At 40.3% G+C, this 19910-nt stretch overlaps 1 protein-coding gene across 5 annotated transcripts in view; it reads right to left on the bottom strand.

Moving 5' to 3' along the window:
* helz (helicase with zinc finger) overlaps window positions 1–19910 on the bottom strand; it is a 347073-nt gene that overhangs the window by 243672 nt on the left and 83491 nt on the right. For all 5 annotated transcript variants that reach the window (XM_063030618.1, XM_063030619.1, XM_063030620.1 and 2 more), the window contains 6 exons: window positions 12460–12516; window positions 10599–10647; window positions 9239–9314; window positions 6700–6898; window positions 5326–5433; window positions 3655–3955 (listed from right to left, as the gene is read on the bottom strand). In XM_063030618.1, coding sequence (XP_062886688.1) covers window positions 3655–3955; window positions 5326–5433; window positions 6700–6898; window positions 9239–9314; window positions 10599–10647; window positions 12460–12516 — 790 coding nt within the window. The remainder of the gene's footprint in view (window positions 1–3654; window positions 3956–5325; window positions 5434–6699; window positions 6899–9238; window positions 9315–10598; window positions 10648–12459; window positions 12517–19910) is intronic.

Raw genomic sequence — 19910 nt, 5'->3', positions numbered from 1 at the left:
ACAACAAGCTGTTATAAAAAGCCATCTTGCAGACATTCTACAAATTCTCTCTCTTGAGATCCACTGCCGACCTGATTTTCCCAATCCACTCGCATGTTAAAATCCCCCACAATTATCATAACACTGCCCTTCTGACAAGCCTTTTCTATTTCCTGTTGTAATTTGTAGTCCACATCACTGCAGCTGTTTGGAGGCCTATAAATAACTGCCATCAGGGTCCTTTTACCCCTGCGATTTCTTAGCTCAACCCATAAAGATTCTGCACCTTCCGATCCTACATCACCTCTTTGTAATGATTTAATATCATTTCTTACCAATAAAGCCACGCCTCCCCCTCTGCCTACCTTCCTATCCTTCCGATACACCGTGTATCCTTGGACGTTCAGCTCTCAGAGACATGCATCCTTTAGCCAGGTCTCAGTGATGGCCACAATATCATACCTGCCAATTTGTAGCTGTACGACAAGATCATCCACCTTATTCCTCATGCTGCGTGCATTTAAGTATAACACCTTAAGACCAGTATTTGGTACTTTTCACTTTGATTTCACTGCAACTTTATTGCACTGCAACTCATCCCAATGGCTACAAATTTGCCCCATCACCTGCCTGTCTTTCCTGACATCTTTACTGCTCACTATCTTAGATTTATTTCTGTTTTCCCCTTCCTCCGCTCTATCATTCCGGTTCCCATCCTCCTGCCAAATTAGTTTAAACCCTCCCTAACAGCTCTATTAAACCTACCCGCCAGGATATTGGTCCCCTTCGGGTTCAGGTGTAACCTGTCCATTTTGAACAGGTCATACTTCCCCCAGAAGAGATCCCAATGATCCAAGAATCTGAAGCCCTGCCCCCTGCACCAGTCTCTCAGCCACGCATTCATCTGCCTGATCCTACTATTCTTGCCCGTGGCACAAGTAGCAATTCCGAGATTACTACCCTGGAGGTCCTGCTTCTCAGCTTCCTTCCTAACTCCTGGAAATCTCTCTTCAGGACCTCCTCCTTTGTCCCATCTATGTCATTGGTACCAACATGTACCAAGACAACTGACTGCTCGCCCTCTCCCTTCAGAATATTCTGGATATTTGTGTTATGTACTCTATGCTGTTGGCAACATGACTTGCACCTTGCACCTTGGCCCCGGAGGTATGCTGTTTCATTTGGCTATATTCACGTATGGTTGAATGGTAATTCAACTTGAACTTGAACAGCACCACTGTTTAGAATAATTATAACAGAGGTGTTGCTGTTTCTCCTCACTAACTACTGTTTGTCAGTCAGGAAGTCAAAGATCTAGTAGTAAAAGGAAGTCCCATTTCTAGAACAACAGGAATTCTGCAGATGCTGGAAATTCAAGCAACACACATAAAAGTTGCTGGTGAACGCAGCAGGCCAGGTAGCATCTCTAGGAAGAGGTGCAGTAGACGTTTCAGGCCGAGACCCTTTGTCAGGTCCTGACAAAGGATCTCGGCCTGAAACGTCGACTGCACCTCTTCCGAGAGATGCTGCCTGGCCTGCTGCGTTCACCAGCAACTTTTATGTGTGTTGCTCCCATTTCTAGAAGCTTGGAATTATCAGAATCAGGTTTAATATTACTGGTATAAATCGTGAAATTTGTCAACTTAGCAGCAGCAATACAATGCAATACACGATATGGGGGGGATAAATAAATAGCAGTAAATATATATCTATATATAAAAATAGTTAAATTAAAAATAGTGCAAAAACAGAAAAAAAAGAAAATGAGGTGGTATTCATAGATTCAATGTCCATTTAGAAATCAGATGGCAGTGGGTAGATGTTCCTGAATCGCTGAGTGTGTGCCTTCAGGCTACTGCACCTCGTTCCCGATAATAACAATCAGAAGAGTGTCCTGGGTGAGGGGGGTCCTTAATAACGGACGCCTCCTTTCTCAGGTACCGTTCCTTGAAGATGTCTTGGATACTACGGAGGAGGCTACCCATGATGGAGCTGACATATTTTACACTTTTCTGTAGCTTCTTCCGATCCTGTACAGTAGCCCCCCCCCCCCCCCATTCCAGACAGTGATGCAGCCTGTCAGAATGCTCTCCCGGTACATCTATAAAAGTTTTCAATTGTTTTAGTTGACAAACCAAATCTCTTCAAACTCCTAATGAAATATAGCAGCTATCTTGCCTTCTTTCTTGCTGGATCGATATATTGGAACCAGGTTAGATCCTCAGAAATACTGACACCCAGGAACTTGAAATTGCTCACTGTCTCCACTTTAGATCCCTCTATGAGGATTGGTTTATTTTCCCTCATCTTACCCTTTCTGAAGTCCACAATGAGCTCTTTGGCCTTACTAACACTGACTGCAAGGTTGTTGCTGTGACAGCACTCAATCAGCTGGCATATTTCGCTCCTGTACACACTCTCGTCTCCATCTCAGATTCTGCCAAAAATGGCTTATCATTGGCAAATTTGTAGATGTTATTTGAGCTATGCCTTGCCACACAGTCATAAGTAAAGAGACAGTACATCAGTGGCCGAAGCATACATCTCTGAGGTGCCCCTGCGAGAATTATAGTACTGAAGCTGGAGCTGCAGTCAATAAACAGTTTGGCACAGGTGTCTTTAACGTCCAGATGCTCCAGGGATGAGGGTAAGGCCAAGGAAATTGCATTTGCTTTGGTGGTAGTTGAATTGCAGCAGGTCATGGTTGTCTGGGAGGGTGGAGTTGATGTGTGCCATGACCAATCTCTAAGCACCTCACGATGGTGAATGTCAGAGCCACCGGGCAGTAGTCATTATGGCACATTACCTTGTTTTCTTAGGTACTGGGATGATAGAGGTCTTCTTAAAGTGGTTGGGAACTTCAGATTGAAGCAGAGTGAAGTTAAAAATGTCTGCAATATCCCTACCAGATGATCTGCTCAGGATTCAAAGACACAGCCAGGAAACCAGTTGGGCCAGATCCTTTCCACGGCTTCACTCTCCAGAAGTTCGATCTTAAGTCCGCAACAGTTACTGTGGGTTCATGAATGTTGGAGGCTGTTGGGGTAGGTGGTGACATTCCAATCCCCTTTGGTTCAAAAAATGCATAGAATGCATGAAGCTCATTGAGGAGGGATGCACTGTTATTGGCAATGATGCCTGACTTCATCCTGTAGCCCATTACAGCAACATAACATATTCCACAAAACAGAAAAATACAAAGTAAGCTCCTCAAGTATACTAGGGATAAAGAATGGAGAAGCACTATAAAGACAATCTGTTCTTCTGGAAAGAGATGTTTTCATAAGGAATAGAATCATAATTGAGGTTAAAAACTGAAATGAAAAGTAGGTCGGAGTAAATCTCAAACAGATGTCAGAAGAAGCCTTTTTACTTGAAAGATTGATAACCATAATAATTTACTAAGCAAGAGAACAGATGCTAAAACACTGGGCAAATGTAATTAGATTTTGTAATTGGAGATATAAATGGATTACATTTTTTCACTGTTTTTTTCATTTGTTCTGTTAACATTTTATCTTCATCTACAGTCAAACAAAGACATTGGATAGACCTCCTTCAGGAGGATATCAAAAAAAATTGCATTTAAACTTGTATTCTAATTCAACAAGATGTTGCTTTTCTAAATTTAATAATAGCAACTGCAGTGCATGGGAGAAAGAGTCAAATTCATACCTTCTATTGATGCAGCATCCACCATGATCCGTTGCATCAGGACGGGTTCAGACCCAAAGTCAAAAACTACAGTTTGGCGAAAAGTTCCAAAGATTTCTGTGCTGAATTGTACACTAACTCTATATATACAATGGTCCATTCCATTCTGAGCCATCTTTCCTCCTCCAAGCCACTCTTGACAGTTCTCAGGTACTTCTTGTACCACCTGGGTGTTGAGGTCACCAACAGAAACAGTCATAATGGAAAAATGAGGACGATGAGCATCATAGAGCAAGGCTATCCGATTCAGCAAACGTGCAGGCTGAAGGTGGGGGGGGGGGGGGAGGGAAGATAACAAGTATTAATCTACCCAATACTAACTGCAAAAATATCATATTTATTTTCAACTACACTTAACACATCTCCATTTTTCATCTTTTTCATCTCCCTTGTGAAATTTAATTCATCCTACATTTACACTTCTTGATAAATACTCCACACTGCTTCCATGCTTCTAAAAAGACAGCTCTGTCCTGTTTTAACACCACTTAAAGCTCATATTTCATCAAACCCAATTGGACTTAACACTTAAAATTCTGGATCACTGAATAAAGGAAAACTACTGCAAGTATATTCTTCCAGGAAATATTCCTGATCCTGCCAAACTTAGTTAATAACATCAGGAATGGTAATATCATTTCTTAATTCATAAAGAGTATTCAGGTCCATTCAGAACTTTTCTGGTTAAATAGGTTTATGGTGTTTTGTTTAATCATTTAGTTAGACAACTTTTTGCCATACAGTGCAGTCATGAATTAAAACCTCACCACTCACAAAGAAATCACAGCTGCAGCTTTTACAAATCCCTGAACCAATGAAAGACTGGCAAAATGTGAAGTAGAAACATTCTAAAGCTGATTTGTCTGATTTGTGAAACAAGACAAAGATATTCATTTCACCTATGTATCAACACATCAGTCTTCAAAGCTCTAACAATTGATGGAATATCATTCAGGCTTCATTTGTTTGATCAAATTAAATTTTAAATTGTATACTTTGCATCATGCCTGTCTGTGCTAGACATCTAATATAAATAACTAACTTCTATGGCATACATCAATTACCAGAACTGGCAATGGATAGAGTAGTGGAGTGGGAGGGAGTGTTAACCACTAATCATTAAAGGCGTAGCCTCAGAAAACAAGGACATCTCTTTAAAATAGAGATGAGGGGGAATTTCTTTATCCAGAGGGTAGTGAATCTGTGGAATTTATTGCCACTGACAGCCATAGACGCCAAGTCATGGGATATATTTGAAGTGGAGGTTGACAGGTTCTTGATTAGAAAGGGTGTCAATTGTTACAGGGAGAAGGTAAGAGAATGGAGTTGAAAGGGATGATAAATCAGTCTTGATAGAATGGCAGAGCAGACTTGATAGGCCAAATTCTGCTCCCACATCTAATGTTCTTATGGTCTTACTAATCTTCTTTAACGTTACTGGCCATAAAAGAGGAATAAAGTGAAAAGTATAACACCAGTGATGCTCCTCAGCCCCATACAGAAGTTTCGTTTGAGAATGAATTGGTGGATAAAACCTGGGATAAAGTAGCATTTGTCTGTTACACACTTCAAAAGCTTCAAAATATTACTATAAGTCTGCAAATCTTAGGAAAAAAACTTAAAGGCACTTACTTTACAATGAAGTATGAAGGTCCATAGTTGACTGGATTTCTTAGTTGTCACAGTTATTGACAACCCTGGGCTATGTTCCACTGCTACTCCATCCAGGGATTCACTGAGCTTTAGAGATAGTATACAAAACTGCTTTAGTAAATCTGTGCTCCCAAGGAAAGCAAATCAAAAATAAACTACAATAATATTCATCTACCCAATCTGACAGCTTTTATTCTAGACATGGTGAAAATATATTATTTCAATCTTCACCAAGTGCAGCCATCAATGTTGTCATCCTTTGTCTCTCAGCCTGAAGAAATAAGTTGTTACCCAGTCTGGCTGCCTTCTTTTGTAAAGCTTACTTTTCAGCAAATTTTGCCAATTCTACTGAACTCCTGGCTGGGCTGTAAGGTATGAACTGCATTCACCCTCCAGTGCCCCGATACAGTTGGAACAAACAGAGCATGCATCAGCAGTCGTGAAATTGTGGAAAATGTAAGTAAGAACCAAGCCTGTTCAGTTCAATGCTTATCTTTTATACAAAACCACCAAAGCAGATTAACTAGACCTTCATATCTGTGATTTGACATCCTTGGTTAAAACCAAAAGCGACCCAAAAAAGACAGTTGAATGACATAATGACAGTTGAAATGGTCTCCCTCCCCTCCCCCATTGGTGGCATTTACCAGAAGCGTTGTATACAAAGGGCTCAAAGCATTGTTGAGGACTCCTACCACCCATCCCACAAACTCTTTGACCCACTACAGTCAGGAAGGAGGTACAGGAACATCAGGACTAGGTAACAGCTTCTTCCCTCAGGTTGTGAGACTACTGAATACCCTGCCATCACCAAGGTTTTGTAACTAGGACAGCCAGATGTTTACTGTTTATGGATATGTTTATTGCTACTGTTCACCTGTGCTTCACACTGCATGCACTTTGAATTACATTTTGTTAACCTATTTTTGGTAATATTTTGTTTTATGTGCTGTTTGTGATGTGTGTTTTGTGAGTACACCGTGATCTGGAGGAACATTGTTTCATTTGGTATATATACGTACAGTTAGATGATAATAAAACTTAAACCTGAACTTGGTTAAGTTCCACTTCAGCCAATTTACGGGACATGTGGCACTTATTCAAAAGCATGTGACTGAATGGAGGATGCAATCAGTCTGAATGTTGCAGCAAATGAAAACTTTAAAAAAATATATATTCTTTAATCATTATTCATTTGAGTGCACAACTCTCCTGTCACTTCCCCACCAAAAGTTATCACACTTTCTGAAATGTTCAGAATTAACAGTGGACACCAGGGAACGTGAAAGGCTGGTTAGAAATGTGGGGTTTATTTCCTCTCTTACTTGAAATCTACCAAACTGATTTACACACCACTTTTTCTGGAGATAACGAGTTCATCCATTTTTCAATTAATGTTTCCATATAATTCCCAATAGATTGTTTATTTTCCTTTTGTTGCTTTAAACGCATCAGCCGTGAAGAGTAGCGTTTCTGCCATTCAGCCAGCTCCTCTTGCGAGTGTGCAGACGTACACTGTGCACCATATCTACATATTTTTTGTTCTACAAATCTGAAACAAAACAAAATACATTCATTGATTTCACCTCAGGCAGCAGCTCATCTCCAATTTTATGAGTTTACATCAATTGCAGGTTCCCCATCTTTACACTCACCAAAAATTTGGCACATTTCAGCAAATTGTGCTTCTCCTATGCTTCAAATGCATTCAGGTTAGGGTTGAACATTTCTGAAGATCTATTCTGGGCCCAACATATTGATGCAATTATCAAGAAGGCACGTTAGCAGTTATATTTCGTAAGGAGTTTTAAAAGATCTGGTATGTGACCAAAGACTCAAGCAAATTTCTGTAGATGTAATGTGAAGAGCATTTTTACTAGTTGCATCAACATCTGGAATGGAGGGAGGGGGGCTACTGCACAGGATCAGAAAAGGCTGCAGGGGGTTGCAAACTCAGCCAGCTCCACCACAAGCAGCAGTCTCCCCAGCATCGAGGACATTTTCAAAAGACTTCGAAAAGATGTCATCCATCATTAAGGACCCCCATCACTCAGGACATGCCCTCTTCTCATTGCTACAATCAGGGGGGAGGTACAGGAGCCTGAAGACATACACTCAGCATTTTAGGAACAGCTTCTCCTCCGTCACCAGATTTCTGAACAAACAATAAGCCAATCCATCAACACTACCTCACTATTTTTGCTCTTTTTTCCCCACTACTTATTTAATTTATTTATGCAAGAAATTTATATGTATACATTTTATTGCAATTTATTATTTTTTATGTATTTCATGGAACTGCTACCACAAAACAACAAATTTCAGTGATATATGTTAGTGATACTAAACCGGATTCCAAAATGAAGAACTTGTAAAAAGTTATAAATTTATTCTACCTTCTTCCAAATTCCTATAGCTATCATTGATTGAAAGGCTGATGCCACATTTTGACATTAAAATCTGCTTGAACCAACCTTCCCCCTTTCATCACCAAGATCAAGAACCATCCTTCTCTCTCCAAACATTAGTTGTGTGCCTCCAGCCTAAACAATCTTTACCCCATAGAGTGCCACATCATGAAATATATTAACTATACCATCTACCTCCTATTTTTACCTTAATGCGCACTCCAGCCCATTTGATTTTTTTGCTCCTTTATAGCTCCTTTTGCCTCCTATTCTCAACACCAGTGCTCTACAAAATTGTGCCTTCAGACCCCTACTCTACTACATGACTGTGATCTGCTCTCACTCCATCCACAAGTTTGCAGATGACACCACCATAGTGGGCCATATCTCAAATAACGATGAGTCAAACAGTACAGGAAGGAGATAGGAAGCTTAGTAATATTGTGTAATGACAACAAACTTTCCCTGTGTCAGCAAAACAAAAGAGCTGGTGATTTACTTCATGAAGGAGGTGGTGCACATGCTCCTGTCTACGTCAATGGTGTTGAGGTTGAAGGGTGTGAGCGCTTCAAGTTCCTAGGAATGAACACCACCACCAGTCCTGGCCAAGAAAGCCCCCAATATCTCTACTTCCTCAGGAGACTGAAGAAATTTGGCACGTCCCTGTCACTAATTTTCATTGATGCACCATTGAAGACATCCTCTCTGGATGCATAAGGGCTTGGTATGGCAATTCCTCCACCCGTGACCATAGAAAACTGTGGACACAGCTCAGCACTTCACAGAAACTAGTACCCTGATTTTCTTGCTGCTTCAGTAAAGCAGCCGGCATAATCAGAGACACCACCCACCCCAAACATTCTCTCTTCTCTCCTCTACCATCAGGCAGAAGATACAAAAGCCTGAAAGCGTGTTCACACCAGGCTCAAGGCCAGCTTCTATTCCACTGCTATCGGATTCTTGAACAGACCTCTTAGCGATGAAATGAATTCTTGTCCTCACAATCTATCTCAATATAATCTTGCATTTATTGCTTATCTGCACGGCACTTTCTCTGTAGCTTTTACACTTTATCCTGCATTTCTGCTGTTTTACCCTGTTCACCTCACGGCACTGGATAATAATTTGATCTGTACGAATATCAGGCAAAACAAGCTTTTCAATGTATCTCAGTACACGTGACAATAATAAACTAAAGCACAAAATGCCCGGACTATTTTGCATTCAATACTGAGATTTAGCTGCTCATGTCCTCAAAATGAACTCCGCAGACAGAAAGTGCTGTTGCACATGCTCTCATGAGGCAAGACAAACAAAACTGGCAACTATTAACATGAAGAAGAGAGATCGATAAGAGAATGAATGCATGCACCAATACAAGGCTGTCAAAAATTAGTTACATCACACAGTTCTTAAGCAAAAAAAAAGGTAATTTCAGGAAAGCAATTAGTACTTTTAATGTAACAGTTATCCAAACAATTTACCTTTTGCAAAGTGTGTATTCTTCACTACAGGTGACACCCCGAGGTGGAGGGCGGAATTGCCATCCATCTTCAGAATCTGCGGTGATCATTTAAATACATTTAAAGCATCTATTTATTCTTCTATAAAGCAGTCCATTTTAACTAAAACACCAGCACAATGCAGCAGCATGTATGGTCTGGTTAATATCAGATAAAGAATCAAATAGCCAAAGATCATTCAAGCTCAAAGGCTTGCTCTGCAAGCCAGTTAATTTACTCAGCCATAGCCAATTTCCAAAGTAGTTAGCTGAGTGAGTTCTAGCAAATGACCAGAGACAAAACCTTAATAAAAATTTATCAAAACTTTCCAATGTTGCAAATAGTTAAACATATTAATTTAAGTCACTCACAACTGCAACTTGCATCTCTACCCCCATCGATAACATTAATGTCCCAACAGAACAATAATCACACTAGCCTTTTGATTATCCACCCCTTTACTTAGATTCACACAGCAGGGGAAATTATCTTTCAGCCTAACTAGTTCATGTCAACCAAGATTCCATCTAAGCAAGTCCCAAATCCCTCTAAACCATGGGTTCCCGACCTGGGGTCTACGGACTCCTTGGTTAATGGTAGGGGCCCATGGCAAAAAAAAAAGGTTGGGAACCCCTGCTCTAAACCTTTCCTATCTATGTTCCTGTCCAAGTAACTTAAAAACATTGTTAATGCCTCAGCCACTTCCTCTGGCAGCTTCATACTGACCACCTTCTGGGTGAAAATGTTGTCTCTCAGGTTCCATGTAAATCATAATACATTGATAATTGTCCAACCTGAGTTTTTAAATCTCCACCTTTGAATCTCACATCTTCCAAGTATTAATTCTTACAACTGAACAGTCCCAATGGTGAAGCCATTATACAAGGGAAAATTAGACTGCTGATGTTTAGAAAACCAATCAACCACAGTGAACAATACAGAAGAACTTGAAGCTATGCTATTCAGACATCCACTAAGGTGGTACTTCATTGAGAATTAGTATTCAGAAGCAAGACCTGTACTGCCATGTTCCAACTCTCAATGACATTTTCGAATAGTACCTCGCAACATACGGGCCACAGGACTTGGTGTGACCATTGGAAATATTTTCATTTATATTAGTCGTTCTCAAACTGGTTTTAATTCAATTTAAATGCTAAGATTTGAACACAATAAATGATTAATAATCCAGTCCAAAAACTATTATAATACTTTGCCATTTTAATTCTTTGGTTGTGACACAATTTTGCAACTGGTGGACATGTTTCTTTGCCAAGTGTTTTAACTAATGTGGAGAGGCAGAAAATTTTAATCCTTGGAACAGACCTACTTTATCAATTACCTTCCTCTGTATCTTCTAAGTATGCTGACATCAGTTTATTGCTAGTGACCTGCAATATAAATGAAAAAAAAGGTTAAGACAAGAAACAATACTTTCCTTGGTCTCAATATAATTTTCAAAGGATGCCATACACAATGCAAACAGCTTTCCTGATGTTGGCGAGTACCAGTTCCACTGAAACGGCATACTTAACTTCAAGTGACATTTTAAAGGCTAGTTTTATTTGTTGGGGCGGGGTGGAGATACGTCTCTAGCAGAGGAGGTGCAAGGCGCTCCTTTCTTCCGCTAGCCTGCAGGTCACCCTTGAGCAAGGTGTAGCACCTGCTTTGACTACCGCCCCCCACCCACCCCATCAGGATCATATGAAGCCATGGGAGCAGATGGTGGATGGTCATATGAGTAGTTGGCGTGAATCACAAGTCCTGGTTCTGCAACCACAGACACCAGGCAGGCAATCTCAGAAGAGTATTGTTAATTGCTGGGGTCAACCATCTTGCAAAAGACAATGCCCAGAAGAAGGCAATGGCAAACCATCTCTGTAGAATTTGCCAAGAACAATCACGGTCATAGACCACGATTGCCCACGTTACCTGACACGGCACATAATGATGATGATTTATTTGTCACATGTGTATCAAAACATAGTGAAATGTGTGGTTTGGCTAAATCCGTGGCTGAGTAAAGCTACTGCAGTGGAAGGTGCTAAAAGATTGATATTCTTGAGAGCTACAGTTCACATTTCCAAAAAAAAGCTTGTCAGGAATGACTATATTCAACCACAAAGGAACAAAATCTGCATGGATCCTTACAATTAAACAGAAAATGGAACCAGACAGAGCCCCATGGTGAATTAGAAGAGCTGGTAATGTGCAGGAATAACAACCAGAGACTGGTAAATGAGAAAAATGAATTTGAATCCCACAAGAGTCAGAGGAATTTACATTCAACTAATTAACCAATCAGGCAAGCTTGTCTCATAAAAAATTCATCTGAATCACTGGCATGAAGGAAAGCTACCAACACTTTCTTGGTTTGCCCTATGTTCAATGTTGGCAGCACAATGGCATTGCAGGGCTAACAACTGCAGAATCCGGATTCCATTCCATTCTCTGGTGCTGTCTGCATGCATTTGTATGCTCTTCATGTGAACTTTTCCAGTTTCCTTCCACATTCCAACAACTTGGGGGTTGGGAATGAGATGACTTCTGTAATTTCTGTTAGTATAGTGGTAAGAAACGGAAGAACTTGGAGGGAGGCCGCGGTGGGGGTGGAGAATGGAATGCTTGTTAACGGGCATGAGAAATAATGGATTGAAGTGGAATAAATGTGCAGTGGGATAGCCCTGGAATTCAATGTGGACTCCACGTGCCTTCTGTGTCAAAAGGAAATATGATAAACAAGATCAAGATCAATTCTGCTGAAAGGCCATTAATCTCTCCATACAGATGCAGCTTGGCAAGTATTTCCAATATTTCCTGTTTCGATTTTGGATTTACAGAACATATTATTTTGCTTTTGTATTAATCACATGATAATGATTGATAAAAAGAGATGCCGAAGAGACCACAGACTTGACTGCATGCAATAAAGCATCCAAGAGCACCTTTGGGAACGTTAAATTGATGGAGATGGGAGGAAAGGTTAAGCTTATGACTAATCCACTACTTGTAAAGATACATATTTCAAAAACTGCTGTTAAATGTGTAGTGTCCTCAGTGATAAGTAATGAATCTTCAATGATTCTACAAACACAATAGCACACTACCAGAACAGAAGTTAACCACATCACCCAACAGCCATGCAGAAAGGGTGTGATAGAATGAGTTATGGACACTTTGTTAACTCTTAAAAGATTACTCACCTCCATTTCTGAAAGTAGTACTTTGAGCCTGGTTACATCTTTCGTTATCAAACCATTCTAGAGAAAACATTCAAGAGAATGCAACAGTTTAGTATTAAATGCTCAAAAATTTGACTCCTCTTCAAGGACCTATCCAAGTTCTGACCATTCACTCAGTGAGTGGACCATGCCATCACTTTTCCGATGTAATGTCCTCTACAATCACAAGCTACAATATATCCTAACTGCTACTGTTGTGCTCAATTAAAAATTATAGGAATAAAAGATAAATGCAAGATCCAACATGAAACAAGAGACTGAACAAATTGTTATGCTCATTCTTAATTTGGCACATTCTGATACTTCAAATTTAAATTCAAAGTACATTTATTATCGAAGAATGTATAAACTATACTGCCTTGAGATTTGTTTGCTTACAGGCAGCCTCAAAGCAAGAAACCCAAAAGAACGCAATTTTAAAAATATAAAGACGAACCCCCAATGTGCAGTGAAAGAGAAGAAAAAAACCAAATCATGCCAACAATAGAAGCAAGCAACATTATGAACCAAATTGAGTTGTGTACTTTTTTTAAATCTAAAACTGAACTATTTTCTGTTGTCTTTTTGAAGAGTTCTATAAAAAGTCCCAAATTATATGTTAAGGTGCTTGTCCACCAAACCAAAAGTAAAGACATTTGTGGCTTCATCATACTTTATTCATTATATGTCATCAATCAACCTATTACTTAAGCATCATATCTCATTGGAATGTCTGAACTTCATAACTCCCTTGATACTGTGGACACCTGCACATGCCTTATGCTGTTAACATTTGCCACAACACTGCAGATGGTCAAACTCATGAAATACAGCAAGTAATCACCGTGTAAAATAATTTGATTGCATAGCACTAAGTATCACTGTCTGCCTGCACTCAAAGCTGAGCAGTAAATCAACAGTTGAAATGCACTGAACAAGACGTTCATTCCTGACAACTTTAACAGGGTGTCTCGTAACATCTTATGTAAGTCTATATTTAGCAACAAAGGTATAGCTTAATCAGGCTATTTGACCATTCATTGACAATAGGCTGATCCAGTGCCACCTGCCTACGTTTGACCGGTTTCTCCCTTGCTGCTGCAGGAGGAAGATGCAGGTTTGATCTCCTCGGTGTGGTTTGTGACTGTGGGACTTTTTTTTGGGGTACTCTGCGGTTCATGTTCCACGTGTTTCTGGTTACTCTTATTTTGCTATTAGTGAGATTTGATTGAGGCGCTTCAGTACAGAAGCGGCTCTGTAATGGAGGCCAGCAGTCATTGACACAACGCTAAACTGAACAGACTTGGGGACTCTGCGGATTGATGTTTAATATTCTTTGTGTTATTTGCTCGCTTTTTGCTGTTTGTATGATTTCTTCCTTCGCACATAAAGTTTTTAGTGATTCCTTTAAATGGGTTCCGTGGTCTGTCTTTGTTTCGTAGCTGTCTGAGGGAGGACAAATCTCAGAGTTGTATACTGTATACATTCTTTTATAATAAATATACTTTGAGACGTCTTTTTGACAGAGCTGTTTATTCCTGGTGGAAAAACAGGAACGAACAGCAATGTGTTTGTTCCTCTACATGTACAATGACAGTACAATGGCGTTAGTAGAAACTTCAGCAAATGTCAAGGCCTTTGAACAGAAAATCCTCCAAAAAGTAGTGGAAACAGCCCAATCCATCCCAGTAAACTCCTCCTCACTATGGAGCACATCTACACAGAGCACTGTCGCAGGAAAGCATCATCCATCAAGGACCCCACCACCCAGGCCATGCTGTCTTCTCGTTTCTGCCATCAGGAGCCTCAGGACCAACATCACCAGGTTCAGAAACAATTATTACCCCTCAACCATCAGGCTCTTGAACCAGAGGGAATAACTTCATTCAATTTCACTTGCACAATCACTGAACTGTTCCCATAACCTATGGACTCACTTTCAAGGACACTTCATCTCATGTTCTCTATTTATTGCTTATTATTTATTTATTATTCTTTTCCCCTTTTTGTATTTGTAGCTTGTTGTGTGCAATAGGGATCAATGTGAAAGGTGAAGGGAGTAAAAGTATTACTTTAAATGAATTAAAAGTATTATATATGAATGCACGGAGTACAAGAAATAAAGTGGATGAGCTTGAGGCTCAGTTTGAAATTGGCACATATGATGCTGTGGGAATAACAGAGACATGGCTGCAAGAGGACCAGGGCTGGGAAATGAATATTCAGGCATATACATCCTATCGAAAGGAGGGACAGGTTGGCAGAGGGGGTGGGGTGGCTCTGTTGGTGAGGAATGAAATTCAGTCACTTGAGAGGGGGGACATAGAATCAGGAAATGTAGAGTCAGTATGGATAGAACTATGAAACTGTAAGGGCAAAAAGACCCTAATGGGAGTTATCTACAGGCCCCCAAACAATAGCCTGGATATAGGGTGCAAGTTAAATCAAGAGTTAAAATTGGCATGTCACAGAGGTAATACAACGGTTATTATGGGGGATTTCAACATGCAGGTAGACTGGGATAATCAGGTTGGTACTGGACCCCAAGAAAGGGAGTTTGTGGAATGCCTCAGAGATGGATTCTTAGAGCAGCTTATATTACAGCCTACCAGGGAGAAGGCAATTCTGGATTTAGTGTTGTGTAATGAGCCAGATTTGATAACGGAACTCGAAGTAAAAGAGCCATTAGGAGGTAGTGACCATAATATGATAAATTTTAATCTACAATTTGAGAGGGAGAAGGGAAAATCAGTATTACAGTTGAACAAAGGGGACTATGGACCCATGAGGGAAGAGCTGGCCAAAGTTGACAGGAAAGATACCCTAGCAGGGATGACAGTGGAACCACAATGGCAGATATTTCTGGGAATAATACAGAAGGTGCAGGATCAGTTCATTTCAAAGAGGAAGGAAGGTTCTAAGGGGAGTAAGGGGCGACCGTGGATGACAAGGGAAGTCATGGACAGTATAAAAATAAAAAGGAGGAAGTATAACATAGCAAGGACGAGCGGGAAACCAGAGGATTGGGAGACTTTTAAGGAGCAACAGGAGATAACTAAAAAGGCAATACAGGGGTAAAAGATGAGGTACAAAGGTAAGTTAGCCAAGAATATGAAGGAGGATAGTAAAAGCTTCTTTAGGTATGTGAAGAGGAAAAAATTAGTTAAGACCAAAGTTGGGCCCTTGAAGGCAGAAACGGGTGAAATTATGATGGGGAACAAGGAAATGGCAGACGAGCTGAACAGGTACTTTGGATCTGTCTTCACTAGGGAAGACACAAACAATCTCCCAGATGTAATAGTGGCCAGAGGACCTAGGGTAATGGAGGAACTGCAAGAAATTCGCATTAGGCAGAAAATAGTGTTGGGTAAACTGATGGGACTGAAGGCTGATAAATCCCCAGGGCCTGATGGTCTGCATCCCAGCGTACTTAAGGAGGTGGCTCTAGAAATCGTGGACACATTGGTAATCATTTTCCAATATTCTATAGATTCAGGATCAGTTCCTGTGGATTGGAGGGTAGCTAATGTTATCCCACTTTTTAAGAAAGGAGGGAGAGAGAAAACAGGCAATTATAGACCAGTTAGTCTGACATCAGTGGTGGAGAAGATGCTGGAATCAATTATAAAAGATGAAATAGCGGCACATTTGGATAGTAATAGCAGGATAGGTCCGAGTCAGCATGGATTTACGAAGGGGAAATCATGCTTGACTAATCTTCTGGAATTATTTGAGGATCTAACTATGAAAATGGATATGGGAAAGCCAGTGGATGTCGTGTACCTGGACTTCCAGAAAGCCTTTGATAAGGTCCCACATAGGAGGTTAGTAGGCAAAATTAGAGCACATGGTATTGGGGGTAGGGTACTGACATGGATAGAAAATTGGTTGGCAAACAGGAAACAAACAGTAGGGATTAACGGGTCCTTTTCAGAATGGCAGGCAGTGACTAGTGGGGTACCACAAGGCTCGGTGCTGGGACCGCAGCTATTTACAATATACATTAATGATTTAGATGAAGGGATTAAAAAGTAACATTAGCAAATTTGCAGATGACACAAAACTGAGTGACAGTGTGAAATGTGAGGAGGATGTTATGAGAATGAAAGGTGACTTGGACAGGTTGGGTGAGTGGGCAGATGCAGTTTAATGAGGATAAATGTGAGGTCATCCACTTTGGTGGCAAAAGCAGGAAGGCAGATTACTGTCTGAATGGTATCAAGTTAGGAAAAGGGGAAGTACAATGAAATCTGGGTGTCCTTGCTCATCAGTCACTGAAAGTAAGCATACAGTTACAGCAGGTAGTGAAGAAAGCTAATGGCGTGTTGGCCTTCATAACAAGGGGAGTTGAGTATAGGAGCAAAGAAGTCCTCCTGCAGTTGTACAAGGCCCTGGTGAGACCCCATCTGAAGTATTGTGTGCAGTTTTGGTCTCCAAATTTGAGGAGGGATATTCTTGCTATGGAGGGAGTGCAGCGTAGGTTCACTGGGTTAATTATCGGGATGGCGGGAATGTCATATGTTGAAAGATTGGAGCGACTGGGCTTGTATACACTGGAATTTAGAAGGATGAGAGGGGATCTGATTGAAACATATAAGATTATTAAGTGATTGGACGCGCTAGAGGCAGGAAACATGTTCCCGATGTTGGGGGAGTCCAGAACCAGAGGCCACAGTTTAAGAATAAGGGGTAGACCATATAGAACGGAGTTGAGGAAGAACTTTTTCACACAGAGGGTTGTGGATCTGTGGAATGCTCTGCCTCAGAAGGCAGTGGAGGCCAGTTCTCTGGATTCTTTCAAGAAAGAGTTAGATAGAGCTCTTAAAGATAGCGGAGTCAAGGGTTATGGGGAGAAGGCAGGAACAGGGTACTGATTGTGGATGATCAGCCATGATCACAGTGAATGGCGGTGCTGGCTCGAAGGGCCGAATGCCCTACTCCTGCACCTATTGTCTATCGTCTTTTGCAAGTTGGTTGTTTGGCTGTCCCGCGGAGTGCAGTCTTTCACTGATGCCATCGTGTTTCTTGGATTTACTGCGTATGTCTACAAGAAAATGAAACTCAGGCCTGTAAATGTTCTTTGATAATAAGTTTACTTTAAATTTTGAATGTGAACCATGGGATAGAAATCTTGGAGGCTGCCAAGTTCTGATTGCAAATAGTAAAACCCATGAATTATAATTAACTTTCTTTTTGAAGGTGATTAGATTGAGTGAATACTGCAAAATATTTCACCAGTGTGACGTAATAGTATTCAGTGTGACAGAAGGGTACTAAATTCCCTTCAGCTACCAGTCTCCTGAACCAGTGTGAATAACTTCACTCGCCTCAACAGTCAACTGATTCCACAACCTATGGACCCACTTTCAAGGACTCTACAACTCATGTTCTCAATATTAATTATTACTAATTTATTTATTATTGTCATTATTAATGTATTTACAGAGTTTGTCATCTTTTGTATATTGGCTGTTTGTCTTTTTTTGTGCGTAGTTTTTAATTGATTCTATTATATTTCTTTGTAACTACAAGACTGCCTGCAAGAAAATAAATCTTTGGATAGTATATGGAGACATATACAAACGTTCGTACGTTCTTCGATAATAAATTTACTTTGAGCTTTGAACTAGTGCAATGAAACGGGATGGGACAGCCTCCTGCTGAACATAAACTCTAGCAAGGACTACAGGCAAACAATCACTTACAACTGTGTCATTCCAGTCCTGGTCAGTATAAACTCATCTCATCTTATACTACCACTCGGAGAAATTTTATACCATGATCTTATGTAATAACCATCATCAGTGGCATTATCTGTAGGGCAATATCTATACCCAAATAGTAGCGAGAATGAGTACTTTGTTCCCATAACATAGCCAAATAAGAGAGAATGCAAGAGAAGACTATGCTGGAGTGAGATGGAGAGTGGCAGAAAGTTTAAGAGAATCATAAACACCAGCATGCTTATGCTGGACTAGCTGGTGTGCTCCTGCACAGAAAACTCTAAATATAATTATGGTCAGGCAATAATCAAGAAAGGAAGAGTCATGTAATAACATTTGAAACATTTTTTATTCTCTCAAGTGTGAACTCAGCTGATCACACTTTCAAAAACTGGCAACCCAACTGATTATTTTGTGTATGACACCTGCAGCAGGGTGAAGAGCATATTGCTCAGTGATAACTATTTTAGCCACTACCTACTACACACTTTCATTCAGATGTATCAAATCTCACCACAAAATTAATTCTTCACAAAAATTCTAACGCATTCTGTATTCGTGTCATTTCCAGTTCATTGATGATAAACCATAGAACTAGGATTTGCAATAATGGGATCGGTTCTCACAATTCAGATGGGGGCTGTTACATACAAATATGTACTTCTCTGAAATCTTTCCTGAAAACTGCATTGATTCATTTATTTTATTTATCACATGTACATTGAAATATATAGTGAAATGTGCCAATTGCGTTAACGACCAACATAAGGGTGTGTTGGGGCAGCCTGCAAGTGGAAGCAGAATAGGTTCAGGCAACCTATTTAATCTTATTTTTCCCTAAATGACCCCAAAGGCCAAGTCCTCTAATTTGATTAGATAACGGTTCCAATGGCCAGGCTGTTTTCTAACAGGTAGCTTCTAGTAGTTGGCTAAGTCACACTAATATATGTGGGTATGCACTAGAAGTAACTCACTGGGTTTGATAGGGTAATAGGCAAATAAGCCTGCAGAAAGGGGCTGAAGACAACCTTGTATTTCAATAGTTTCAAGAGAACTTCAAATACAAGTTGAAATATGTCACATTACCTGGCACTCCACCACAACTGTAATGAATGACAACAGGAGCAGTTAATGGGGAAAATTAGTAGATTGCTTGTCAGTTCTCTTCTTAAAATAGAAAAATAGATTTGAGTAACACACAAAGAATGTTGGTGCAATTCAGCAGGTCAGGCACCATCTATGGAAAGAAGAAGAGTTGACGTTTCAGGCTGAGACCCTTCATCAGGAATTCCTCCAACATTCTGTGTATGTTGCTCCGGGTTTCCAGCAAGTGCAGAATCTCTTGCATTTAAAATAGATTTGAGAATGACTAGAAGAGTTGCAACTCTGCCATCTCCTGGGTTGCTGTATGCTATTATTGGACGAATGGCCAACACTTGAGACTGTGAAGGAAAGTGCCTGCAGGCCACAAAAACTCCACCACTGACTTAAAAAGTATATGCCAGGTTTGAGCGCAATCTCTGCCTCTTTTATGTGAGCCTAACCTCAGTATTATACATGACGTATCCTCCTTACACTTGTGGACCTAGCTGAAAAATCTTGGAATCCATTTCGAAAATTTGAAATTATAAACTACAAGTTTAACCAAATAATTTAAATCACTTCAAACCACTTACACAAACTTCCCAGTGGCCAGCTCAAATGTAAGGT

The sequence above is a fragment of the Mobula hypostoma genome, chromosome 22, assembly GCF_963921235.1.
Source record: "Mobula hypostoma chromosome 22, sMobHyp1.1, whole genome shotgun sequence".
NCBI classification, from domain to species: Eukaryota; Metazoa; Chordata; class Chondrichthyes; order Myliobatiformes; family Myliobatidae; genus Mobula; species Mobula hypostoma.
Note: the sequence above shows the minus strand (reverse complement) of the source record. Positions and strands in the feature narration are given on the sequence as shown.